The sequence below is a fragment of the Paramisgurnus dabryanus genome, chromosome 21, assembly GCF_030506205.2.
Source record: "Paramisgurnus dabryanus chromosome 21, PD_genome_1.1, whole genome shotgun sequence".
NCBI lineage: Eukaryota > Metazoa > Chordata > Actinopteri > Cypriniformes > Cobitidae > Paramisgurnus > Paramisgurnus dabryanus.
Window position 1 is genome coordinate 12,013,853 of NC_133357.1, and position 25,692 is coordinate 12,039,544.

At 42.5% G+C, this 25,692-nt stretch overlaps 1 protein-coding gene across 6 annotated transcripts in view; it reads right to left on the bottom strand.

The window, feature by feature from the left end:
* Positions 1-25,692, bottom strand: part of huwe1 (HECT, UBA and WWE domain containing E3 ubiquitin protein ligase 1) — a 44,746-nt gene that overhangs the window by 11,706 nt on the left and 7,348 nt on the right. For 3 of the 6 annotated variants that reach the window (XM_073812996.1, XM_073812993.1, XM_065285600.1), the window contains exons 12-65: positions 25,048-25,198; positions 24,822-24,949; positions 24,567-24,707; positions 24,361-24,466; positions 21,356-21,463; positions 21,074-21,175; positions 20,859-20,939; positions 20,536-20,642; positions 19,971-20,148; positions 19,771-19,862; positions 19,403-19,638; positions 19,227-19,284; positions 18,851-19,027; positions 18,473-18,718; positions 18,087-18,220; positions 15,289-15,392; positions 14,935-15,123; positions 14,638-14,854; positions 14,377-14,499; positions 14,007-14,244; positions 13,524-13,871; positions 13,208-13,330; positions 13,001-13,096; positions 12,578-12,847; positions 12,250-12,402; positions 12,001-12,128; positions 11,402-11,483; positions 11,097-11,273; positions 10,348-10,501; positions 9,046-9,443; positions 8,747-8,942; positions 8,501-8,668; positions 8,217-8,365; positions 7,777-7,843; positions 7,444-7,667; positions 7,123-7,334; positions 6,859-7,041; positions 6,546-6,718; positions 6,323-6,462; positions 6,155-6,230; positions 5,970-6,068; positions 5,490-5,617; positions 5,225-5,384; positions 4,808-5,036; positions 4,093-4,271; positions 3,930-4,019; positions 3,677-3,837; positions 3,467-3,512; positions 2,411-2,767; positions 1,956-2,166; positions 1,697-1,821; positions 1,394-1,617; positions 866-1,260; positions 106-760 (exon numbers count right to left, since the gene is read on the bottom strand). In XM_073812996.1, the coding sequence (XP_073669097.1) occupies positions 106-760; positions 866-1,260; positions 1,394-1,617; positions 1,697-1,821; positions 1,956-2,166; positions 2,411-2,767; positions 3,467-3,512; positions 3,677-3,837; positions 3,930-4,019; positions 4,093-4,271; positions 4,808-5,036; positions 5,225-5,384; positions 5,490-5,617; positions 5,970-6,068; positions 6,155-6,230; positions 6,323-6,462; positions 6,546-6,718; positions 6,859-7,041; positions 7,123-7,334; positions 7,444-7,667; positions 7,777-7,843; positions 8,217-8,365; positions 8,501-8,668; positions 8,747-8,942; positions 9,046-9,443; positions 10,348-10,501; positions 11,097-11,273; positions 11,402-11,483; positions 12,001-12,128; positions 12,250-12,402; positions 12,578-12,847; positions 13,001-13,096; positions 13,208-13,330; positions 13,524-13,871; positions 14,007-14,244; positions 14,377-14,499; positions 14,638-14,854; positions 14,935-15,123; positions 15,289-15,392; positions 18,087-18,220; positions 18,473-18,718; positions 18,851-19,027; positions 19,227-19,284; positions 19,403-19,638; positions 19,771-19,862; positions 19,971-20,148; positions 20,536-20,642; positions 20,859-20,939; positions 21,074-21,175; positions 21,356-21,463; positions 24,361-24,466; positions 24,567-24,707; positions 24,822-24,949; positions 25,048-25,198 (9,492 nt within the window). The remainder of the gene's footprint in view (positions 1-105; positions 761-865; positions 1,261-1,393; positions 1,618-1,696; positions 1,822-1,955; positions 2,167-2,410; positions 2,768-3,466; positions 3,513-3,676; positions 3,838-3,929; positions 4,020-4,092; positions 4,272-4,807; positions 5,037-5,224; positions 5,385-5,489; positions 5,618-5,969; positions 6,069-6,154; positions 6,231-6,322; positions 6,463-6,545; positions 6,719-6,858; positions 7,042-7,122; positions 7,335-7,443; positions 7,668-7,776; positions 7,844-8,216; positions 8,366-8,500; positions 8,669-8,746; positions 8,943-9,045; positions 9,444-10,347; positions 10,502-11,096; positions 11,274-11,401; positions 11,484-12,000; positions 12,129-12,249; positions 12,403-12,577; positions 12,848-13,000; positions 13,097-13,207; positions 13,331-13,523; positions 13,872-14,006; positions 14,245-14,376; positions 14,500-14,637; positions 14,855-14,934; positions 15,124-15,288; positions 15,393-18,086; positions 18,221-18,472; positions 18,719-18,850; positions 19,028-19,226; positions 19,285-19,402; positions 19,639-19,770; positions 19,863-19,970; positions 20,149-20,535; positions 20,643-20,858; positions 20,940-21,073; positions 21,176-21,355; positions 21,464-24,360; positions 24,467-24,566; positions 24,708-24,821; positions 24,950-25,047; positions 25,199-25,692) is intronic. The other 3 variants (XM_073812995.1, XM_073812994.1, XM_065285601.1) reach the window with 2 other exon arrangements.

The following is a 25,692-nucleotide window of genomic DNA, read 5'->3' on the forward strand; positions in this document are numbered from 1 at the left end:
AGAGATGCCTTAAAAGAATGCTCTGGCAATGACTTTGCTAAATATACTTGTAACCAAAAATTTATATACGTAATACATCAAATGCGAGATGGGCTAATGTTGTACCTTGGCTAGTTGAATAAGTGTATCCAGCACATGTCGACAGACGACTGGAGCTGCCTGTGGGTGGATGTGAACCGTCGATCCTCCTCCTGCCCCAGAACAGGTCACTCCGGTTCCTGAAACTCCACCTCCAAGACCTCCCGAGCCCACAGCACCACCTCCTGTTGAATGTCTCTCTGCATGCTTTCTGCCTGACGCTCGCTGGATCTGAAAGATGTTGGTCCTGCATCCCAGAGCTGCGTCCATGGATACAGAAAGCCAGGAGAGCTGACTGGAACTACGTGACTCCACTCTGTTTAACAGTTCCAGAGATGAAGATGAAGATGCTACAGCTCCCTGCGGAGATGAAGAGGAGCCTTTTCCTCCACTTGAAGAGCCCTGTCCTAGCGAGCGCTTGCCACGGGACTCTTCCAGGCGTGCCGTCTCCAGGCAGAGCTCACTTTCGCTGCTGCGTTGCAGGATGGATAGGAGACTGCGGATAACCCAGCCACGAGTCTGGGAGTGGTAGCACAAGTTACGCAACACTCTGTGGAGACGGCTGGTGTTTAGCTTGGGTTCATCCACAAACAGCAGCACTAGTAAGCAGGACAAGGCCTCGTGATCCAACAAGAGACGCCCCCGGAGGCGCAGAAGTGAATCGACATTAGAACTAGAGGGGCTAGATTTACAAACAAAAGGTTAATTAGGAGTGTGTATGTGATGGAAAGACATAAAATAAAAATACTACTTTTCAAATTGTGCTATTCTGGTTCAGTTAACTTACCGACTGTGATTAGCACTCCCTCCCATTTGAAACGTCCCTCCTCTTTGCACAGCCAGTCGGGTGTACTGTACCCCACGGTTGCCACCCAGTCGGCTAGTGAAGGCGGGTGATCGTAGAATGGCGGACAGGGCTGAAGAGGAACTGTGACCGAACAACCTCTCATGCATCAGTTGTCTCTGCCTGGCTTCCTGTTCCCTGCGCAGCGCTGCAGCCTCTGCTGCGATGTCCGGAGGCATAACCGCTAACACGCTGTCCTCCATGTCCTCCAGCACAGAGCGTCGCAGCTCAGAGGGAAGGGTCTGGATGAACGTGACTGGATCCAGAGGTTGATCGCCCTGTGAGGGCTGCTGGGATAACTCACGACGCTGCTGCTCTGCTCGCTGCTGGGCCAAAACCTGGTGATGCAAAGAAATAATAATAATTTCATTTATTGAGTCTTAAAGTTAACATAACATTAGACAACACATAACTGCTAGCCACTTATCATTAAGAACCACTAAACAATAACAAGCAGCAGCGCACTCATACCTCCTCCTGAATGGCAGGTGGCAAAGCAGCCAGGAATTCTGGGCTGACCTCTGTCAACCCTGCCCCTGCAGTCAGCACAGAGGCAGATGAGGTTGGGAGTGTGGAGGCCACAGGCGGACGAGAAGGGGGTCTGATTCCAAGCTGGTTCTGCAGTACCTCCCGACGGATGTCCTCAGGCAGTGCAGCCAAGAAGGAAGGGTCCACACCTTCTGGAAGACTGATGCCTACAAGGTAGCACCCAAAAATTGTGTCATAAAAGTTAGTAGAGAAGTGGCTCTACATACTTTGAGATAAGACACTCACCTGCCAGAGGGTCAACCTCATCATTGCTGGTGGATGGGAGGGGCTCCTCTTGGATGGCCTGCGATTGGCTATCTGCACTGTCACTTCGAGGCATGGTCTCACCAGGAGAAGAAACAGAAGTTGACCTGAAAATAAATCACAAATGCAAGACTGAGACTTAGTTTCCCTAAACAATACAATTCAGGAAATTCTTCCAAATTTAATGTCTACTAACTAACCCATGCATTTTTCTTTCAATTACTGTAATTGAACTGCTCACCCTGTGTCTGCATCCGTCTGCCTATCTGTGAGCCCACTGTCACCACTTCCTGACAATTCCTGAGACATGTGATTGGGTGGAGCTGAGCTGTTGGCCGGCTCTTCCTGCGTTCCTGAGGCGGGACTACTCGTATCCATGGGCGAACCCTCAAGCTGAGACACGCCCACTGGCACAGGCTCCGAGCTCTCAGCTATATCTGGACTGAGTGAAGCTAAGACAGAGACAACAGGGAAGCTTCTGTCAATATCAACTCAACCTGGCAGACACTTCAAATGCACGAAAGAGGAAACAAAATACATGCAATAGTTGCATGTAGAATGCAGTGGGATTATACAACTATTTAAATACTACAAAAACATTCGTAGAAACCGAGTATCCACCTGAATGTGAACGGCACTCCATTTAACCACAATGTGTGAATTCAGATTTTACAAGATTCAAAGTTAATCATCTACCTTCCCTGACTGCATCCAATGCTCCTCCTCCTGCTCGCTCACCAATAGTGGGTGCAGGTGACATCTCCATCTGAGATGCTTCTGCCTCACAATTCGGCCTATCGGGTATAGAGGGCTGGGAAAGTCCCGTCCCTAACAAGGCCCCGTGAGAATCAGGAATGGAGTCAGCCAGCAGCAGCTCTGTGATTGGCTGGTGCACCTGCTGACTGATGGCTGTCTCCAGTGACACAAGAGCTTGCTCGTGAGGTGCAGGGGTGGTTGGGGTGACTTCTCCTGAGGGGGGTGCTGTGAGGAAACCCTCCGAGGTGCGAGGAGGGTCCAGACAGGAAGACACCACACTTTGGGCTTGTTCTCCTTCTGATCAGATAAAAATAGAATGAAGTAGAGAAATGAGTGGCATGGATATTATTACATATGATTTACAAAACTGCAGTCCTAAGATAAAAGTAATGTATGTGTGATTGATGGTCTGCAGTGAGGAAGGCAGTAAATTGTATAGTTATCTCCTTCGAGGGTCACACTACACTGATCCCCAACAACAACACAACTTACTACCTCACCACATCACAGCCACTGCTTGCTCAACCAAATCAGATAATGAATACATTCATACATATATTAGCCATGGGCAAAACAATAACCTAGCTGGATGTTCAATTCATTGCTTATACATTTCATAACCGTGCGGTTCATAAACGACAACTGATTGCACAAGCAATACATTTTTGCCGAGCAGCACTTGACACAGTGATGAAGGAAGGCGAGATCATCCAGATGTCGAGCAGTTACCGTGGGAAAGACAGTAGACTGTATAGTTATCTCCCAGATCTGGTGTGATCCTAAAACTATACAAACTACTACCTCACCCCACAGCCCGCAGAAGAACTCATTTCAAACCCGGATTTCTCCACAAATACACCACGAGTAATAAAGTCTCATTTTAGCAAACTGACATTTGACCTGCATAATCTGTGATCAATACAAAAAAAGCAATAAACATATCTCAATATTATTACAAAGTTTATTAATAAAAGCACAAAAGATGCGAGGCTATACCTGCTGCGTTTTCACCAGCACCGTTGACTGCTCCAATCCCAGAGCCCTGTGGGAAATAACAGCAACTTATCCACACATGCTGTGAAATGCACATTAAATTAAGCCATGTGACCCGTGTCATGGTTCATATCTATAGCCCCGCCCTAATTTAATACTGACTGAATCCAATTTATGCTGTAAATACATCTTCTTTCTCAGTTCTTCTCCTACCTGCAGACTTTGTTCCCGGGTCTCCTCGCCTGCTGAAGAACTCTCATTCTGTTTGGCCGTCTCTTCTTCTTCTGCCAACTGTCTCCTCCTCTTCTCTCTGCGCTCTTCTAGCTCCTCGTCACGCAAACTCTCCAAGTGCTGCAGGATGGGCACCTTCACCACTAAGTGACCAGAGGGCACAAGACATCAAGCTTTTTTAAAAAGCCTGGTAAACAACAGGTGTTGCAATATATTCATTCTGAGATTTTCTCACCTGCCACACAGTCATGCATGCTCTCAGCATCCAGAACTTTACACTCATCCGTCCATCTGGTTAAAGCTGTCGGTATACTGGAAAGGGTGCCTGCAGAACATAAGGGTTTAGCAAGTGTCTCTGTAACCGTTAATTGAAAGTAGCATGTCAGTGGGAGACTTACCAGCCTGTCCTCCAGTGCTGCTCTGCTCGTGAAAGAAGTCGTCCAGTAGCTCGTCATCTGAACGGGCGATAATGTGCACGTCCTCGTTGCCCACAAGGAGACGGGCTCGTCCACGGGACTGCAGGGGCAGAGAGCTAGATAGCTGAAGGATATCAGCAGCAGCACTGGGGCCCAATAATCTGAAACGCACATAACAGAACTGTTTACAAAGTTGCAAGGTGTATATTGTCGCAATATTAAAGGGACATTCCATTTTTTTTTTTGAAAATACACTCATTGTCAAGCTCCCCTAGAGTTAAACATTTGATTTTTACCATTTTGGAATCCATTCAGCTGATCTCCAGGTCTGGCGCTACCACTTTTACCATAGCTTAGCATAATCTATTGAATCTGATCAGACCATTAGCATCGCGCTAAAAAATAACCAAAAAGTTTCAAAATTTTTCCTATTTAAAACTTGACTCTTCTGTAGTTACATCATGTACTAAGAACGACAGAAATGTAAAAGTTGCGATTTTTAGGTCAATATGGCTAGGAACTATACTCTCATTCTGGCGTAATAATCAAGAACTTTGCTGATATTATGCAGCAGCAAAAAAGTCCCCTTAGTAACTTTCAATGGCAGGGGACAATTTTCAGGCAGTGCGTAATATCACCTGTAGCCAACAACCAACAAATAGACTACTTTTAGGTGTTCCTGTACACTAAACCTCACCTCTGCAGAATGAGCGGAGGGTTGGGCTGGCGATTTCCAGGGTAATGCACGTGGATGGTGTGTCCCGTGTTTGCTGTGAGCTGGCGGAGAGAGCGTTGGCTGCGTCCCATGCCTTGAGCCAATCTGCTGCTGGTGCTCGACCCTCCTAGAGTCAGAGAGCCATGGTCAGCATGCCGCACCATCAAAGGATGAGAACTGGGGATATTTCCTGGTGAGGGAGGGATGTCAGCTGAAGTAGACAAAAAACAAAAAGAAGTGAGAAATTAAACAAAAAATATTATACTCTTACGCATATTTTAGATTTTTAGGGTTTAACGACTCCAGAAGGAACAAAAAACTGGGTATGCTTAATTTTCTCAGATATACTTCTGCATATACTATACATAAACAGTAGTGGCTAAGGATCAATGGATTTACCTGACGTCGAGAACATGTTATCGAATTCTATGATAAGGTCATCATCCCGGTCGAATCTCTCAAAACGGATGTGTGGAGCTGCATTAATATCAGGAAAATCTTCATCCAGCTCCATCTCTGAGCCTTCATCGTCATCATCCTCATCTCCCTCTTCATCATCCTTTATATAAAGAAAAGAGTAGAAAACGAAGTAGGACACAATGAGCATTAATTATACACCTGTGTATATAGGATAAGTGGAGATCATTTTCTTAATGAGTATTACCTGATCTTCCTCCTCTTCTTCCTCCTCCTCTTCCTCCTCATCCTGACTGTCTTCATCCTCATTGCTGCCACTGGAGTCTTCCTCTTGTGTGTGCTCTTCATCCTCTGGCTCTAGGATGTTCATGGAGTCTAGACCAACAAAAGAGCAAATTACTTTAGAACAAAAATTCACCATATGCAGTAAAACTAGCAAACAAATGGCTAGCTGACAATTTTTCACACAAATTGGTTTAGCAGATCTTAAAATGAGCAGAATATCGCCTGTTGTGAATGCTGCATGTAGCATAAACAACAAAACTAACGACATATGGTGTCATGCAGCTGCTTAAATTTTACAACAGGAGGGCAATTAGACATTAAGAATTCTTGTTTTTGTTAATACCAGACATAAATTAAGCCTAAAGTAGCTTTAATCCACATCAATTACAGTCACATCTAGTTTTAGTTCGAAGTGCCAACAGATTCGTGATTCATAACCTACCCTCTCTGTTCGCCTGCAGAGTGGAGGCTTGACTCATATTGGAAGGAGCTTCGTCCATCAGCACATCCTCTTGAGATTCATCTTCTCCAGAACGCCCCACTGATTTACAGGAAAACCATTTAGAAACGCATATCCAGCATTGTATTGCCTTGATTCTATCACCGACCACGAATTAAACCACTCACCGATGATAGTGCTATTGACAGTTCCTGCATCCCTCTCTAAAAGTTCATCGATTAAATCCACCAACTCATTCTCCACCTACAAGCATGTATGAATAACAAACTTTGGTTAGAGGGAGAGGATTTTTAACAGTTGAGAAAAATGACTTTACTTTCTGCTTTATATCTAACCTGCATGGCCTGAGTGCTCAGAACCTCAGGCTGTCCAGCGATGACCACGGTGTCTCCTTCGGCTTCTCCATCCATTAGGTCGCCATCTGTGGCTTGACCACGGTCACGATTTTCCACCGGCTCTACCTCACCCACCTCTCCTGTAGACAAAATCAGTCAATACACACAGAATTCTCAATACTCACGAGTTAATACGCTTGTCACGAGTTATTACGAATGTTACCTTGATCCTGGTTGTTGCTGTTACTGTCCCTGACTGTGCCAACAGTGTCATGTTCTGTCTTGTTCTTGCTGGTTCCTCCTTTGCCTCCAAACAGACTGCTGGGTTGGTTTACGATTCGAGACAGTGTTTCCAAAGGCTTAAGAGCAGCATTTACTGTGTTGGCCATGTTGGGGCTGCAGAAAAACCAAGAGCAGAGATTAATTATTTTGTACACCCATTTTTTTGATACAAGCATACAGATAGATGCAAAAATAACAGATATGGACTAAAAAGCCACGTGGTTATAGGGTGAAGGGGTGAGGAGGTACTATACCTAGATAGATCCAGGCTGTGAGGCACACGGGCAAGATCATTGACAAGGCCTTTCTTGAGGAAGAGGCGGATTATGTTGTTCATGCCGTTGTGCTGGGTCTTAGCTGTGGCTGTGCTGTAGAAACTAGAAGTCGAAGGACATGACTCCATAATGGTGCTGATGATGCACATCACTGCTTGCAATCTGCAATAAAAAGGTCAGAGTACAATTCAGTTTCAATTCAGATTTTGTACTCTAATATACACAGCAAAGAGCTTGACTTACCGGGCGTGTTTCTCTGTGCCCTCTGCCATGCCCAGTGCCCGACTCAGAGCAGCTTTAACCTCATTGACCAGGGCAGCCTGGGCATCGGTACCGGTGCCAGCTGCAGCAAGGCTGGCCAAAAACAGACGTGCAAGTGCGGGAGTGTCCTTGTCCTCAGAGTTCTGGGTGTGTGGGAGCAAGTGATCCAAAACGAATGCAAGCACACTGCAATCCTGCGAACACAAAGTGTCAAAATGTTATGATATCTGATCAAGTAAAACAATGGTTTTGGTGTATCTTAGAAACTACTTCACACAAAAAAAATCCTGCTATATGACCCACCTCTTTAATGAGCTCAGACTGGCCAGCCGTGTAGTTGTAGGAGGTGATGAGTGTCGCAATGCCAACATAGGAGCGTACCAGCTCTGCCAGCAGTCTCAAGATGGTAGAGGTGGGCATCAGCGGCTTGCTGGCCTTGGCTTTAGCAGCTCGACTCTCCTCTGAAGCAGCACTCTTATCTCCCTCCTGCTCCTTTTTCTCTTCCCTCATTTCCTCAGGTGTGGAGGCTACAGGGAAAAAAAGAAAGCAATAAATACAAGGGGCAAAATTGAGAACAACTTTTCACACTGAAAACAAAGGATCTGAAACCTAAGAAAATGTGTGTGTGTTTCACACCTTCTCCTTGAGGAGTTCCAGACTGGGAGGATTCTGCAACAGCACCATCTGCAGCAAACACCTGCGTCTATTGGAGTATAATTAATACCTGCAGTTAATGCGAGTCTCACAATTCTGAGCCTATTATAACTAGTATGAACTTTGTGGCTAACTCTTTAGCTTTCATACAGGAGGAAGCGATCTTTAGACTACCATGACTATATATTTGTGTGGCAACATAATAGTATTTTTTCACTTATTTTATCATCTGCTGGTATACCTGATTGTAATAATATTGTAATAACTTCTCGATAAGCCACACAATTTGATGCATTGTTCACTTCCATAGCAGAAACAGTAAGGGTTTAATATCAATGGTGATGCCTCCCTTAGTGAGTGCCAACAATTAGACAAATGTTACACAATAAACAAAAAAACAAACTTTTTTATATAGATCTTACATTTATGTGAAAGGCCGACTGCGAGTCAAAGTCACTGCCCTGTCTGGTGAGTCTGTACTGCTGGTAGACATCATCACCAACATCCTGCAAGATCTGACACAGGTCTTGACCGCCCGGTACTGCTGCAGCCCGCTCCTCTCCTCTCTCTGCTACACACACACACACACAAATTAAAAAAAAAACATTAAGACAAGAGAAAGCTGATAAAAGAAGACAGCTGGATAGATCTGAACCGATTCTCTCAGCTGTTTGTTTCCAAGCCTTACTGCTGATGCATCTCTCACCTTCCTCTGGTGCGTGATATGCTGCTAAGGCATTCAGCATATCATAGATGACCTCTTTAATGGTTTCTGGTATTGTTGGCAGGGGGGACAACTTTAAGGGCGTGGTCTTGACTAGCTGGACAGCATTTGGACCCTTAATTCTGAAGTTCTCAAACTCATCATCCGAGGCTGAGTAATAAAGAAAATGTTATGCATTAATTGTTATATGGACACGATAACATGGGTTTTGGAGATTTTAGGTCATACCAGTCCCAGCACCTCTTGGGGCTGGAAGAGCAATTCGGATGCAACTCTTTGCAGTTTCTGTAAAGCACTCTGGGTTGCGGCAAGCTGCTGGGCCAAGGACACGCAAGATGTAGTTGATCTCCCTCGACCCCAAACTACCCGATACCACGCCTGAAGTAGTGCTTCCTGCTCCACTGGTGACAGCAGACCGAACCACCTGAGACATAAGAAGGAGGGATGATGTGACTCAAAAGATAAACAAACCTCAAAATGAAAAATGTATAAAAGACTTTGTCTTTGGGTAAATAAAAACAAAGCACCTTCTCCATGGTGTGCCGTAGGGTGGCTGGGTCTTCTATGATGTGGCGGAAAAGCAGCGTAACCAGTGGTGTAAAGCCATTGAATCCGGAACTCTGTGTGAGGTTCAAAATCATGCGTGTGCTCTTGAGCTCAGCAAACATCATGGCATAGTGATGTGTGCGCGTGAGACGCAGACAAAGCCGCAAAGTGGCATGCAGAGTGTCCGGGTCTACGGGAACGCTGATCATGCTGACGCAGGCGCGGATCAGAACGGTAACCATGTCCTCAGTCAGCCCCTGCACCACAATACCGCTGGAGACAGAGGGTTCCTGAACAGGGGCAGGAGTTGCCGTGCTTGTATCTTTCTGCTCCAACTCCTCTTTAGGGGGAGCCATCTCCACAGCCACAGATGTGGAATCTACAAAATCAATGCAGAAAAACTAAATTAACTCCGCAGAAAGTTTTTCCTTTTATCTCAAAATTAATACATGCACGTTTTGGACAAATGCTATGAACACTAAGGGTGTTTTCACATATGTTGGTGCGGAGCGCACCAAGTACATTGTATCATTTTTCAGTTAGTGTGGTCAGTGTTCACATATTTTTTTACTGTACTCGAAATGCCGCACTGTACACCATGTGACAACGGTAAGCGCTGTCATTGGTCTCTGACAGCTCTTACTGTCTCATGACCACCCCCACGTTTCCATGACAACCAGCCTGACACGGAGACCACAGCTATCAAGATGTGGAGATAAACGATGCGAAGTTTCTTTGCTTTAACGCGAAATTGCGTAGCTGTTCTATTAAAGCCTTTCTCACAGAGCCGTTAGCTAAAAAGCCCGTAATGTCACTATTTGTGTGTGGAGGACAGCTGTGCATTTATAAAATCATCAGCTCAAACGTAAAGGAGACAGCGAATCTCTATGCAACGGACCAGGATTGGCTTGTTTGTTGTTAACCCACAATATAACACCCGGCTCACGTCACAACGGAAGCCCAGTGGCTCAAACATGTGGAGAACTTCCTGTATTTGGTTCGGCCCGGACCCAGCAGTGTTCAAACCACAGGTGGGTCGCCCCAGAGTTCGGCGACAGCCGCTCCGAGACCACCTGTTTAGAGCGGTCACGGAGCGGCCGTTTAGTGCGCACCCGAGTGCGGCTGTTGTGTTCACACTGACCCAAATGAACCGTACTCGGAGCGACACGTCATTTGGGCCGACCTAAACAGTGTATATGTGAAAGCACTCTTAAAAGCCAAACTCTTGTAAACGACTACTATATCAGCCAGTTATGCAAAAAAAGGACACACTATGTACTTACCGGTTTCTAACGGAGTCTCCTCAGTCTTGGTTCTCTGTTCTCCTTCCTCTCTCTCTGTATCAGTAGCACTTCCAGTTTTAGAAGGTTTTGGCATCCGCGGCACCCTCTGTACTGTTAACATTACTGGGCGCCTGTTTCCAGTCTCCTCATTCACCTGAAACAAACAGACATATGGAGATCTGTTCCTCAAGATTCGCAGTCACTGGCAAGGTTCCCTCTTGAGCTGTGCAGGCACAACACCATGTCTGATATTGCTCTGGTACAGACAAAATTCAGCATAGAAGTCCTTGATTATTACACCAAAATGAGAGTATAGTTCCCACCCATATCTGGCTAGAAAATTGCAACTTTTAATTTTCCATCGGTCTTAGTACACGATATAACTACAGAAGAGTACTTCCTTTTAAATAGGAAATATTAAAACTCTTTAGTCATTTTTGAGCACAATGCTAATGGTCTAATCGGATTCAATGGATTATGTTAAGCTATGTTAAAAGTGGTACCGCCAGACCTGGAGATCGGCTGCAAGGATTCCAAAAATGTAAAATCAGTTGTTTAACTCTGGGGAGCTGGAAATGAGCCTATTTTTTTTTTAAAGTAGAGTGTCCCTTTAACAAGAAAGGGTTTACTCAGAAACAGGGGTTTGAAGCAAAACTTAAGAGGGAACATTTGTCATTGGTGTTTCTTCATTCATAATTTGCATTTGATCCAGGGTGTCCCATTGCATAGCTCCAGGTTGTAATTGTTACCTGCACCATCGTGTTAAACTGGACAGTGTATCTCCTACGTCCAGCCGTGAAACGGACACTGGTCTCTCCTGCCCTCCAGGCTGAGTCTATAGTGCTGTTATTACTGGCGCTATAGCTGCACCAGCGCCCCGAACGGTCATCAAACCAACGCCAGTTATTTCCATTGGGCTGCAGGTACTAGTATGACAAAATGTTCATGTAATACTTCTATCAGGAATCTTGTAGCATTCATGTTTAGTTGTCAAATTCACAGTAAATGATATGGTCACAATAAATTATTTTATTATTTTTCATGTGGCACCAACCTTGTTCATCTGGGCTCTTCGTTTGGAAGAAACTGCCATTTTCTCATAGAAGTCAATAAGCAGGAGCACAGGGGTGATCCATCTACAGGTAAAACCAAATAGGGTTGAGTTACAGTGAACATATGGATTTTTTTATACTATAAAATTTGCTATGTGTACACACACTCAAACATTTACATCACAAGGCACCATAGGAAACTGTAAAACTCAGCATAATCATAAGCAAATTAACATTTCACCCATGGCTGTTATGCTGTAGATAGAGGTTAGTCAATCAATTACAGTTTTGAGTCTACTAATGAGGAACCACTTTTAAAACATCTTCACAGGATGTTGTACATTGAGAGAGAGAGTGAGTGTAAATTATCATGGTGAAACTATTTGTGGTGCATGAAATCTTTTGTTAAAAATACAAGTAATCTCATGGGAGAAAGAAAATGCCATAACAGTGTATAATACGCCCATTATTCCCCTCAAGCAAATGCAGCGTCTCTATTTCTTGCTTGGGTCAGCAGAGCTGTGCTGTCTAGGAATACTGATGTCTGATACTAAACTTGTTTCTAGATCAGTCATGCAGACACAGAAGGACAAAGACTCACTTGGGTGTCTGGATGTCCTTCTGCTCTTTGGCAGCCTGTAGACAGGGCTGTACCACCTCCAACAGCTTAATCAGCACAGCCAATACGCCGCTGCTCTCCACCACCAGCGCGCATGACAGTTTTAGCTCCTACAGCATAGATCAATAAAAACTTTCATCAGTATTTTTAGGTATAAATGCAAACCACAATGAGATTGTACTACACAATGATATAAATAAAGAGTGAAAATAAGTGCTGACGGCAGTGTACCTCAAAGAGAAGCGTGAGAAGGAGGATGCGGGTGGCCAGGTTGGAGGCCTGAGGGAGGGTTGCCATCTGTCTCGTCCACTCAGACACAGTCTTTGTGTCACTGGTTGTAAGCGGCACAGCAGCCTTTATTAGCACGTCGGCAGCTTCCCACACCTTTGTAAATATATACACAAACACAGCTGAGGATAGGGTCTAATTTACACCTGTGATGCCCAAAAAATCTGGGTAGGTAAGCACGACTAGTATTATAATTGACAATGAATTTACCTATATATGGTAAGGCCAAAAATATATTCCCAGTCCAGTTAGGTCCACATTTGGTACTGACCTGGTTGACCACTTGTCTGAGGATGAGGTCTCTGTATTCAGGCCCGTTTCTTTTAACGGCCGTCATGAGAAGGTCACAGAGCCGATAGACTGTGTCTGGCAGCTCGTCCAGAAGGTGAAAGCAGCCAGGTAGCATGGCGTCTGTGAACGTATGGAGCTCTGTGGTGTCCAAAGGCTCAGCTTCCAGAAAGCGCTCCAGACAGCGAGCCTCTTCCTCTTCCACTCGCTCCCTTGATCTCCTCTCTTCCTCCTCACGTCGGCGAGCTGCTTCCTGCAGACACAAAATTATAACAGTTTAACTTGTGGGTCTGCTGAAGGACCAGAGGAATATTTGTCTAAGATAGACAGGTGATGTAAGACCTATAGTGTGCTGCTCAGTAAGTCAAGAGATGGAGGTAAAAGAAATGAGAATCTGTGTGCCTACCTCAGGTGAGTCTGAGCGCTGCTCCATACTAACTTCTTGACCTAGAGACATGGCAATGGCCCGCATCATCTGGTCTTCTTCAGACATGGTGAACTCCTACAGAAACAAAGCTCACAGTAACCTCTCTAGCTCACTTCGTCTACGTGCAACCTGTCTCTGAGCATGTCTGCGTGTGTGTGTGCATTTGCAGAGATGTTGGGGTCTTACTCTGACAGCTGCGCTGAGCAGTGGTGGAGGGTGTGTGAGAAGGTACTCCGTGGCCTGTTCCATAGTGCTGGTGTTCAGAAGAGCTTCCAACGCATGTTCTCTGGAGAAGCCCATGTCTATTAGCTGCACAGAAGGCAAAGACAATATAAGTGGAGAACAAAAGTCCATTTTACAGTTACAAGTTAGTACTTTTATACAGCAAAAGTGATTAAATCTGCTGGAGCTATAGAATTTAAAAGGAAACACTAAACGCATGCAATTGGTCCGTATTTTTTAAGACAATATGTAAAATGACCTCAATACGCACGAGTGGTACCTGAGTGAGCTGGGCCTGGTTGACTTGTGGCTCTCTGCGGGTTGTTGAGTTGGTCCCATCCTCTGAAGTGCCTGCAGTGGTGTTCCCATTAGCACTTCCAGACACTCCTTCTGCAACGACTCCCGCTGCAGGTGTTGGCGCACTAGCTCCTGCAGTGGCTGAGGTGGAGGAGCTGCTCTCCTCGTCAGGCCGAGCGGTGCCCTCTCTCTCTTTGGATAGCCGTTCTTGGATGATGGGTTCTCCTCGCAGAATGTGGCACAGAATGGCCAGCATAGACTCGGCCATGCGCCCACCATAGACCTTCAAGGGCTTACGATTCCAGAGATTACGAATACAACTGAATGCAGCCTAAACAGGAGTTAGAGAAATTAGAAATGTACTCGGTAAACAACAAATTAAAATAAATAACATACTAGGTTATACTGTACTATTAATACAAAAATGTGCTATTTATAGTTAGATTGAGATTAACAGGATTAATACCTTCTGAGTGACGATGAGGAAGCGCAAGGCGCTGAACTGTGGTGTGTTGAGTGTTGCTCCAGGCACTTTAGCAGGAAGAGAATGTGGCGAGTCCAGCACTGTGCTGGGGTTCACCATCTTCTCCACAAGCATCAACCAGGCATCTAAGAACTCCCCTGTCCCGTCAGGCAGCTCGGTGTGTTCCAGACCCTCTGACACAGGAACTTTTCCTCCCATTGACAGGGCCCAGTTAAATGTCCTGATGAACAGGAAGCAGAATTTGGAAATTGTATTTAAATGCACAAGAAAAGCCTTTTAGGGTGATAGTGACAGTGGGGTCCCAGCCTTTATAGACGCACTGTTCTAGAAAACAGTAAAGAGGTCCACTCACTCAAACAAAGCATCATGGCCACCAGAACAGAAGAACTTCTGCAGCATCAGATGGTATGGATACTTCCTCTCATCAAATAACATGGGTGAGGTGAAGCCAACAGAGCAGATGAAAAACGTCAGCCTGAATCATGGCAGAGAAGCAAATTTATAATCATTTCACACACTTTCAGTGAAGATAGTCCTTAATAGCAATCCAAGCTATCATTTAAAAGTAAACACTATAGCATCAGGATTATAAAGTGAGTGCAAAAGTAAGCACCTGAAGCGTGGTGTGGGCGTGTATGGAGGTGGCTGCCAGCTCAAGCCCTTGGTGAGGAGTTTGGTAAGAGAGGAAGCAGTGGCCCGAGCCGCCGGTGTTGGGGCGGTGCCTGTGCTGGTGGTGTGGTGAGACCGCCGCTGACGCACAGGTGAGCCTACGCAAAGCTTCACCAGTAGCCCAAACAACTCAGCCAGAGCCCTGCCCAAACGAGAGGAGGCTGGGGAAAGAGAAACATGCAGCTTAAAAACAGCTCTAAGGTAAATTGCTATATAAAGGAGCAAAATTCACAAGGCTGACCAGAGAGCAGAGGTTTGATTTGCTTGATGCGTGTTGCCATGGCAGGTGTGAGTTTAGACTTGGCCTTCGGGTCGGTGGTGGTGGGTTCATCAGTTTCCATGGGAGCGAGCGAGTCTCCATCCAGCCCCATTCCTTCTAGCAAACCTTGGGAAGAGGGGTCTACCCCCACAGATAGGGTCTCGGTCTCAGCTGGCAGAGAGAAAGGGACTTTTGATATAAAAACCAAATGCAGCAGTAACAAAACCAAAAGCATTAAAAAAGATTAAGTAAGAGAAACTGGGGTAGCAAAGGCGAGGATAAAATAAAATTAATTGATTATATAAAAGGCAGGGAAATGTAAAAACAGTTTGTTACCAGTTCTTCTACCAGCAGCTGCTGTCGTGCTGCTTGAGGGTTTATCTTCTTTGGGCACAAGTTTCTGCATGTCAGCCTGACCAAACTCACAGCCAGGAGGCAAACTGCAAAACAGACAACAAATCAATCACAAACAAACAAGTAGATTACCCCTCTGTTATTAAGACAATGTTTTTTGTTCATCAGCTGAAAATTCAAACAATATAGTTCCTTTGTATCTTTATAATCATAACTGTGGTGTGTATCGTGCATTTTAAAACTTCATTTTTATAGTTATTCTAGGTCTGAATGAGCCTTAAAGGATTGGTCCATTTTCAAGAAAAATTTAAATATGCACTTTTAAACAACAACTTTGCGCTGGCTCGTCACACAGCCAGAGGAAGACGAGAAGTTGTGCTTTAAAAGTGCATATTTTTTATTTTTCTTGCCAAAAATGACAATCGTTTCGCTAGAAAAGACCCTTATGCCTCGTTTGGGATCGTTTAGAGTTAGGGATGGGCATTCGATTAAGTTTTCTTTGTCGATCGTCGGGAGAATTAACGATCGACTATCGATTAATCATTAATATATTTTTATAATAAAATTTGTTATTTAACTTTTATACTTAAAAAATGCAATGAATACAAATATACAGCGTGTTTTTCCTCGATGAGACCTTTATTACAAGATCAACTTGTGGCAGACAGTTAAACTATGTTTCAAACATATATTTGCGTGCATGTGCGGTGCTCTAAAGCAGTGGAACCTGCAGCTGCGAGCCAGCGTTCTTAAATAGAGACCTCATTATTTCCAAAATAAATAAAAAAAAACAGATTCATGTTTAACATTAAATTAAACAAAACACATAATACTTAGATCTGAAAGGTTTTGTCAAAATGTAACTCAAAATTATTCAAGCCAGAAGAAAGTGCAAGATATTAGCCTTCCTAACATTAGGCTATAACAAATTAGGCTACTTAAAGCCTCGTGAAAAATAACTAACTTTAGTAACTCGCATAAAACTTCTGCACCAGTCTACTGATTTTTTTTTTGAGAAATAAAAGCATGTTTTGGGGTCAGACGCGAACCGCAACCCATGGTGACCATCAGTCCAGTCGCCGCCGAAAACACCCGCTCCGAGGAGACTGACCGGGATGCACAGGTACCTCAGCGCTAACTTGGCTTATTCCGCATACAGAGTATGTGTGAAACAGCGTGCGTTTTGTGAGCCTCATTCACCATTGTTTAATTATACTAACATATTCTTTTAGTTTTTATTTGTTGTAAAACAACAGTAGACACAAATTTACTATGGTCTCCAACTTCACAATATACCATAACCATGGTATTTGTTGTAAAATTGCGGAAATACAAATCGTTTTAATCTGCAAAAAAAAAAAAAACATTTTCACACTGATAAAATCATGGCTAATTTTCCTAAGGTAGTAATTACAAAATTATATATGTTTGAAAGACGGAGATGCGCACCTGTCAATCTATTACATAACAGAGCGAGGCCAGAGACAAACGTGCTCATAAACGGGAGTAATATGGAATAATGTGTGCATCTTTGAATAACTGTAAGTATACATTTCTTTTAAATATATTGTTCATATAAAGTTGAGACATGGCCTAATGCTTTTTTCACTTTAATTGCTCATTTAGACTTATTGTGCGGGTAACAGCGTTTTTGACGCATTTACCTCAGAGATTATTTTAGCAATATTGCTTTTTTCCGGTAATAATAATACAATTTATATTTCAATCCTGTTTCATTGTCTGTTTATTCATTTCATTATGCTGTTATGTTAATGTGAGGATATTTATTTGCCATATGAAACGTGCCGTTATATGAATACTTTTGTATAATATTCAAATATATGCGGAATAATGTGTGCGTCTTTGAATTCATACAGTTGCTTATTTTTGTCATAAAGTTTTGAGAAATAATAATATTGTGAGGATTTATTTCCATATGAGTGCTTTTTGTCGTTGAATACTCTCGTTTATTATTTGGAAATCATATACATAGGAAATATATAATGTGGAAGGGTAGACTTGCAAAGTTACTCTGCTTATTTTTATTTATGATATATGTGGAGATAAATAAAGCATTGCAAAACTGCTGATTTGATCCATTCAGATCCTGACCACCAGGCTAGAGATTTTAAACATCCTTAATCCACATTTACTAGTCTGTCAAATATTATCTAACATATATTGTTTTGTGAAAAAAAATGATGCTTTGTTCTATTGTTTATGCGGAAAAGTGTTCACAGAAAGTGTCAATCACATGTTTTATATGAATAAGCGGTCAGCAGCGCACTGCAACGGGTGCTTGACGGATTCGCCGCACACATACGCAAACGCACTGCATACGCAAACGCACTGCATACGCAGTATTTGTGAAACAGGAGTTAGATAAAAAAAAATGCATTCAATTAATTGATAACAAATTAACGTGATCGACGAAATTCTTAACAATCAATTATCGATCGTCGATTAATTATGCCCATCCCTATTTAGAGTCCTTTAAAACTGCAATTTTAAACTGGATTAAAACTGTTAAGTGTTGGGGTCCACTAAAGTCCATTAAAATGAGAAAAATCCTGGAATGTTTTCCTCATAAAACATAATTACTTTTTGACTGAACAAAGAAAGACATCAACATTTTGGATTACATGGTGGTGAGTAAATTATCGGGATTTTTTTTTTTAAATAGACTAATCCTTTAACACATGGAAGGGTTTGTAAATGCCAATGAAATGGTATTTACAGTTTATTATCTGTTTAAGGTTTAAGATGGGTGGAGTACTGACCTGTTTGGTGTACAGAGGGACAGCAGCACTGTGCTTTCCCACACTAGAGAGCAGTAGAGCTGACTGAGTTTGTTCAGAACACTAAGACCCAGCTGAGACCCCCACTGGTTCACGGAGATAGCACGGATCTCACTCTGAAAAAGTCAAAGGTACTGTCATTAATCACATTCAGAAATGACACCTTCAGGCTTCTACACTTATTTACGTTAATTCTTTAAAGAGATGCTCCTATACAAAATGACATTTAACATTCCACCCTTCACTCTAAACAGTAAGTACAATTGACAAAGCTATACTAAAAAAAGGACAGAAGCTAGGGAAAAGAAAACAGTATTTAAGAGGAAAGGCATGTAGCCCTTCTAAATATTTAAAAAGCCAAAACGCACCTGTCCAACTCGGCAGGTATGAACAAACATGAGGATGTACGCGTGTGCCGCCGTCAGGGCATGCAGCAGCGGAGTGGCATGTGCCGACAGCGTGGCATCCGTGACGTGGCCTGCATTGGCCAGCTCTCGGAGCAGCACGGATCCACCAGGCACCTCGATGGGCCGATGAAGGGGCTCAAGAGCAGAAAGTATGCTGTCTAACTGACACAAACCCTCCTGGAGAACCTTCGGTTCATGGGACAAAGTCTAAGAGTGAGAGAAAAGGATTAGGTATTTTGGATCAGGCTTGTAGAAATGCATCAATAATATAATGACTGTCACTGTAGAATCCCTGACACATTTTCAGGGTAAATCTCAGGTAGTTGGTTTTAATCTCACCAGTATAGATTTGCAGACTCCTGCCACAGCTTGGCAGGCAGCAGAGGTGGGAAAGTCTATGGGCAGGTTGGGCAGCCCAAGTATTGACACTAGTGGTAGGAGGCCCTTCTGATTTACAAACTCCTGACAGTGGTCATCTGTGGTGTTATTACTGAGAATGGACTCCACAAATTTCATCTAAAGAAAAACAAACATACACATAGTTGACATATTAAGCCATTTTAAATATTTGATACATATATTTTAGGCTTATTATGTTTTGAAAAATAGCCTATGCACCAAGTTTGTGAGCGTAAGAAAAAAATTCTAGATATATAGTCAGAGGAATAATAATAAGATGTGTATAAATAAAGCAGTATGCCGAGTCAGCACATACCACATTAAGGATGTAATCCATAAGAGGGATGGGGATCCGCTCCTCTGTGCCCACCACTCTGTAAAAACATGCATGTTACATTACAGACGGTTCATGCACAAATTGTACACAACAGCAGTTTCAACTCCTACATTTCAATAACATAAAAAAATATTATGCTTCTCTGCCGGTCTTACAGATCTTTAAGATTGATGCTGTTTTGTACTAACTGCCTGTTGCTTTCTGGCTCCCCCTGCTGTTGACTAAAGGTATGTAGAGCCTCTTCCTCCTCCTCATCCTCACTGGATGCCTCCTCTGCAGCGTGGTTTGAGCGAGCTGGAGGCACAGCGACGGTACCGTCCGCTTTCTGTATAGATGGTTTCTGACAGATGTACTCCGGCGATCTACCCAAGTTGCAAATCTCCTCAAGCAACTAAAAAAGGTCAACATAAGAGGGCAATCAAACTCAACTACTTAAAATGCTTTTAGAAATGCTGTTCTTATGCAACGATATTTGCATTTTTAAAGACAGCATGAAGGAACTTTTCAGCACTAGCCACTTTACCTTGATAATGGCTGTCGTCGCGTCAGTTTTCAGTGTGGGCTGGTGCCGCATCAACTCGTCAACAGCACTGCCCAAGTTAGAGGCAGTGTCTCCTGTTACATAGAAAAACATTGTTACAAACTAATTTTAATTTTCTTTTACCTCCATTGCTTTTCCTTACCGACTACACAGAAACACCACAGTCTAGAGAGGCCACTTACCTAGCGGGTCAGAGCTGCGTCGGCGGCGCATGGCAGGTAGGTAGTCTGGCGAGAGCAGCACCTTGAAGAGCCGCTCGAAGGGCTGACACTGCACAAAAGAGTGCAGACCCCGGGCATTTAGACACAGGGCGCTGAAGACATTGGGTAAGGAACCCAGCACCTCTCGAGTGGCAGGAACCTGCTCAACAGGAAGTGAAGCAAAACAAATTAGTACAGCAAAAATTTGCTGCCTTTTAACGTGACCGGCATTTTAATTCACACCGCAGGCATGCATGTCAAAACTCTTAAACAGATATAAGAGAGGCAGAGAAACAAAACAACTCCAAAAATAAAATAAAAATTTAATACATCAAGGGCTGCTGGGTTATGCAAGAGGGAGAAATACAGGAATGAAGAAGCAGAGGAAATGAAAGAGACAGCATGAGTGAATGTAAAGAACTGAACTAAATGCGTGGGCATAAGAGAAAACAAAAACTAAATTACAAGTGAAGGAAAACAGACTGTGAAAGAAAAAAGCAAATACTATCAGCATATTAAAATGGGAGTGGTGTGATGGCAGACTCACATCTTTGATGAGCAGTGCATGTAGCATGACATCAGTGAGACCATTGTCCTGCAGAGAAGATAGTAGAGAGGGCTCTTGGAACACAAACACGGTAACCACTTCTGTCGCTGAAATACAAAAATGACAAAGACATATAGGGGGCGAAACAGACAAATGAATGACAACCGAAATTTAAACTAAAGGTGGGGATTTTCTATATTATAAAAAGAAATCAGATTGAAATCAAAGTGTTCTTTCATGTCTTAAATCCAGATTCACAGGAATATGTACACGTTTAGTTAATACATCAGCAGCACCAGAGCTGCTGCTTTCCGTGTGCTTACCCAGGAGAAACAGTGAAGGTCCATAATACTCTGCATTACTGATAATGTGTTTTAGAGAGGTAGGCAGGGACCCATCCATTACTATAATAAGAACAAAAATGCAATGAGCATTACTTAAAGTTACTCACAGTTACTCACTAGTAAGCAAAACGCATTACATGCATTACAATTATAGTAATACATTTTTAAAACTTTTATAGCAACTAATTAAATACCATGACGAATGCCGTCAGAGAACGCAGGGTCCTGAATGGCTTTTTTCAAGAAGTTCAACATAGATTTTAACAGAGCGGCCCTCTGAGGGATGCACTGCACTCCTGTTAGAAAATAAAAATAAATATTATCTAATAATAGTCAAGAGCTTTTTCAGTAGTACCACAACTTTTATGCAAGTGTAAATCAGTGGTTCTCAAACTTTTTCAGCATGAGGCCCTTCTCGTGTTGGGTGAATCCCTATGTGACGCTAAGTTTGAGAACCACTGGTGTACATGTTGTACCTGTTCTGGGGGTGTTGGGTGTATTGCTCTGTGTTCGGGAGTCTGTCTCAGATCTGGAACCAGAGGAAGTTGAAGGGCCAGGACTGCTCTCCATTGCAACCTCTGACACTACATTGACAACACCATTATGATTAATACTGGCCATGATATATAAAAATGTAGGCACTTAAAATCTATCGGTATGAAATAAACTTGTGGAGAGAAGCAGTTTGCACATATACAGATAATCTTGAAAGATATTTAAATGTTTAACTCTTTCCCCGCCAGTGTTTTTTTAAAGTTGCCAGCCAGCGGCAGCATTTTTTTTATGATTTTCACAAAAGTTTAAAGGGGTGGTTCAATGGTATTTCATGCATTCTGACTTATTAACACAGTTATAGAGTTGTTTCCTCATGCTAAACATAGGCAAAGTGTCAAAAAAGCAGTTACAGAGTATTTCTGTGCCGAATGCACTTTGCCAAGGTTCGTACAAGTTTCGGAAAGTTTTTTTCGTTTACAGGTCCAGCTGAGGTTTCAGGGGTTTCTATACGCATCACTTCTTTTTATGGGCACTTCCCTCGGAAAACCCCGCCCACTTGTCAATAAGTGGGAAATGCTAGAACTTGCAAACATTACATTACGCGACACAGCTTTGTTTAATTTCAAAACTCAACATTGCACGAAAGCAGAAGTGTGTTTTTGGATGTAAGGAGAAGAAAGTCAGGCTCATCAAAACAATGGATATAGTTTATTATCCGGGGTAGCAGCGGAGTTTTGCGCGTGTGTTTGATTTTCCCAACCGGGTCATGAGTTGCATGCAGTAAGCAAGACTTTTGTCTTATGTTGAAAATAGACACGTGCATATTATATAAATGACACAAACATGTAGTGAATCATAAGTTAAACATTTTTCCATACGTTATCAGAAAGATTCGGTAAAGCTAATCTTTCTTTTATAAATCTGATTAAATTAAAGACTCTCCGGCGATACAAAGGATGTAATACTACTCTATAGGTACTCCAGATTGAAGGTCACGTTCTTCCTGATCCCATTTTTTAAACCCTAGTTAGTGTCAGGGTTCCCACACCTTAGTTAACTTAAAATTCAAGGACCTTATTAAGGACTTTCCAGGTCCAATACCCTCAAATTCAAGGACTAAATGTGGGGACACATTTCAAGTGAGAGCAAGGTTACAATTGTGTTCCTTTTTAAGATACATTGTTACTGTTCCCCTTTGAGGGAACTCGCGCTGCATCACTGCGGTGACACTATGGGGACGCCTCCAGGGGTAAGTGCATCTGAATGTGTATTTCAAATTAAACCAATGGTGAGGCTAAACGACAAAGACAGGGTGACGCAGGAGCCAGGAAGTATATCGCTATCTGAAATATTGCCAAAGATGGCATTACAGGGACGCAGGAAGTATGGCAAGGGAGACGTAGCGTCTCGTTCCCTTCTCATATATAACCAAAGACGTTTTCATGTGTCAAACACAACTATGCAAAAAAGCATTTTGGTATAAATCAACATTCGCATACAGAAATATAAGCATTTAAAGTGAACAGTTTAGCAGGTGTGCTTAAAAAGTCTAGAATTTTTATTATATTATCCTACACTACAAAGGGAAAAATATGGATTTTTTTACAGAAAACTTCTTGCATAAAATAGTTTCAAGCACTTTCAATGACCTGTATCTATGTATGTATATTTTCAAAAACTTCCCAGGGCCTTTAATTTTTTCCTCAGGATTCACAAACCTTCAAGGATTGCAAGGACCCATGGGAACCCTGTAGTGTGTAATGTTGCTATAATAGCATAAATAATACCTGTAAAATGATAAAGCTCAAAGTTCACTGCCAGGCGATATATTTTCTAGAATTCCTCTTTCAAAGCCTACAGCCGGTTTGGACTACAACCCTCTATTTCCTGCTTTAATGACGTCAGTAAAATGGTTTTTTGACTAAACTCCGCCCACAGCTTTGGTTCAAACGGCTCTGCTAAGCTAAGCTGCTATTGAATCACAACACACTAAACAAACTACAAAATCAGAAGTCGATACATATTTCTGAAGGAGGGACTTCATAGAACAAGGAAGACATCAGCCTGTTTTGAGGACAGTGAAAACAGCGATATACAGATAAGTCAATTGTGTGAAAAATACCACTTTTTTACACATGAAACATGAATACATGTTTATTGCAAACTACAAACACATTCAAAGCTTCAAAATCCACAAAGAACGGGAGCTTTAATATTAGAAATGCAGAAACAGCTTGTGTTATGTAAGCTTTAATGCCTTCCAGAAAATGTTCTTCTTTAAATATATAAACATACAATATCTCAAATGAAAGAACAAATCCTCTGCTTAAAAAAAAAACACTTTTAATCCTACCTTTATTTGTTCTCTTTTTATCACCTCTTAAATATGGGTAGGTTTCTTAAAAAATACCAAAATTTGAGCTTTTTTGTGAAGGTAATTTGATAGAGATCAGATTCAAAGCAATGATCAAAACATACACAAAGTTTGAACTGTTTGCCCTAAGGGGACACTTCCGGGTTTTATAAGTTGGGTAAGAGTGCCACCTGGTAGATAATGGCTAAAATACAAATTTCCGGAAAAACTTGTCATTGGTAGGGAAGCGTTTTCTCTTAATTGACGAGTTAACTGGTCAATGGCGGGGAAAGAGTTAAAAAACAGTTTATCTATAAATGAAAATAGTTGTCATGTCTTTATAACACATTACTTTCATTCATGGAACTAAAAAGAAAACATTGGCAGATGGTCCTGAATGCTCAAACAATAAAAGAAAACAAAGACTTAAAAATGATAAAGGAATGTAGTTTGCCAGGGACCACACCTATTAATTTTCATTGTGTGCAGGTAATCTAGTTCTAGCTTTGTTTTTGGACCCTTGTGTCAATACCTTTTATTTTGGGAACACTATGACAGAAATTTAGTTTCTAGGTGAGCTATTTAAATACATACAGAATACCACTCTTAATAAACATGACAGGTGACACTAACCATCCATATCAGTGTCCATGTCCTCGGTCTCAGTAGCTGTGCTGGGCCTCTGTATCTTTGGTTTGATTACAAAAGGGCACTCTTTCCTGGAGAGGTCAACCTCATGCTGCACAGAGAAACAATCAGGTCACATTCCGTCAACAAAAGGGCAAAAAGCCGAATAGTCTATACACAAACACAGAGCAGAACTGTGGTGCTTTCAGTACCTCTAGCCTGGAGATAAAGATTGAGAGGCCACCATGGGATTGAAAAGCAGCCATGTCTAAATTTGTGATGAGATCCACAACTCTCACTGCCCGTGTCACAAATGTAATCTGGTCCTGCTCGTCCCCAAGGAACTTGATCACCTAAAGAGGAAGTGACACAGCTCGTGACAACCTCACCGAATGTCAAGTTTTTAAATTATCTAGATGCACAAATGAGGGAATTTAGAAAGTGGAAATGAAGAGGCAAGCACCCACCTTTAGCAATGCCTCCATCATACCACAAGATACTAAGGCCTCACCACCTGCATCATAGCTGGCTAGGTGGTAAAGGAAGGAAAAGAGGGCTGTGGCAAATTGGTGTGGGTACGGGTCCATCAGTGGGTCTGAAACACAGATCAAAAACAAAAAATTGATTAAGAATGTCACCAAACCAGAAACTCAAGATGAGAGCTACATATTACACTATATTCAACCTCCTCACCAATCATAGCCTGTATGCAGTTGCGGACGAGCACAGGCAAAAATCCATGGTAAGAGGCAGTGCCAGTGCAATCGATAATGTTGGAGAGTTTGGGGGTCCGCTCCAGGTGAACTATAGAGGTCAAAGTGCGCAAGGAGGCAGCTTTGATGTCCTGCAACATGACAATATATTTGATAAACCATTTTGTTTTAAACAATCTCAGTAAAGGCATCTGTTAATTTTTAGGTAACTTATCACATTGAGAATAAAGTATGTTTGTTGTTTTCATGTTAAAGTTGTTTTTGTTTTATGGAAGGTGTGATACTGCCACAAATTGACAAATATTCTTAATACTAGGGGTGGGAATCGCTTGGACCCTCATGAATCGATTCAGAATCGATTCTTAGGGTCCCGATTCGATTCAGAATCGATTCTTGACATACTAATTTGCATATCTGTGACGTCATTACGTCGCATTTGCTTTCAAAGCCAGGTTAATGTTTGCGCTTTTGCTAGTCTCTGTACTTTCATATACTGTACTTTAATGCAACTAGGGATAAATAATGTCATTCTTATATACATACATGTCCTGTTTCTGTTGTAAGACATTAAAACCAGTAAAAATATTAATTTAACGTGACATATTAATTCTATATGTTAACCGGC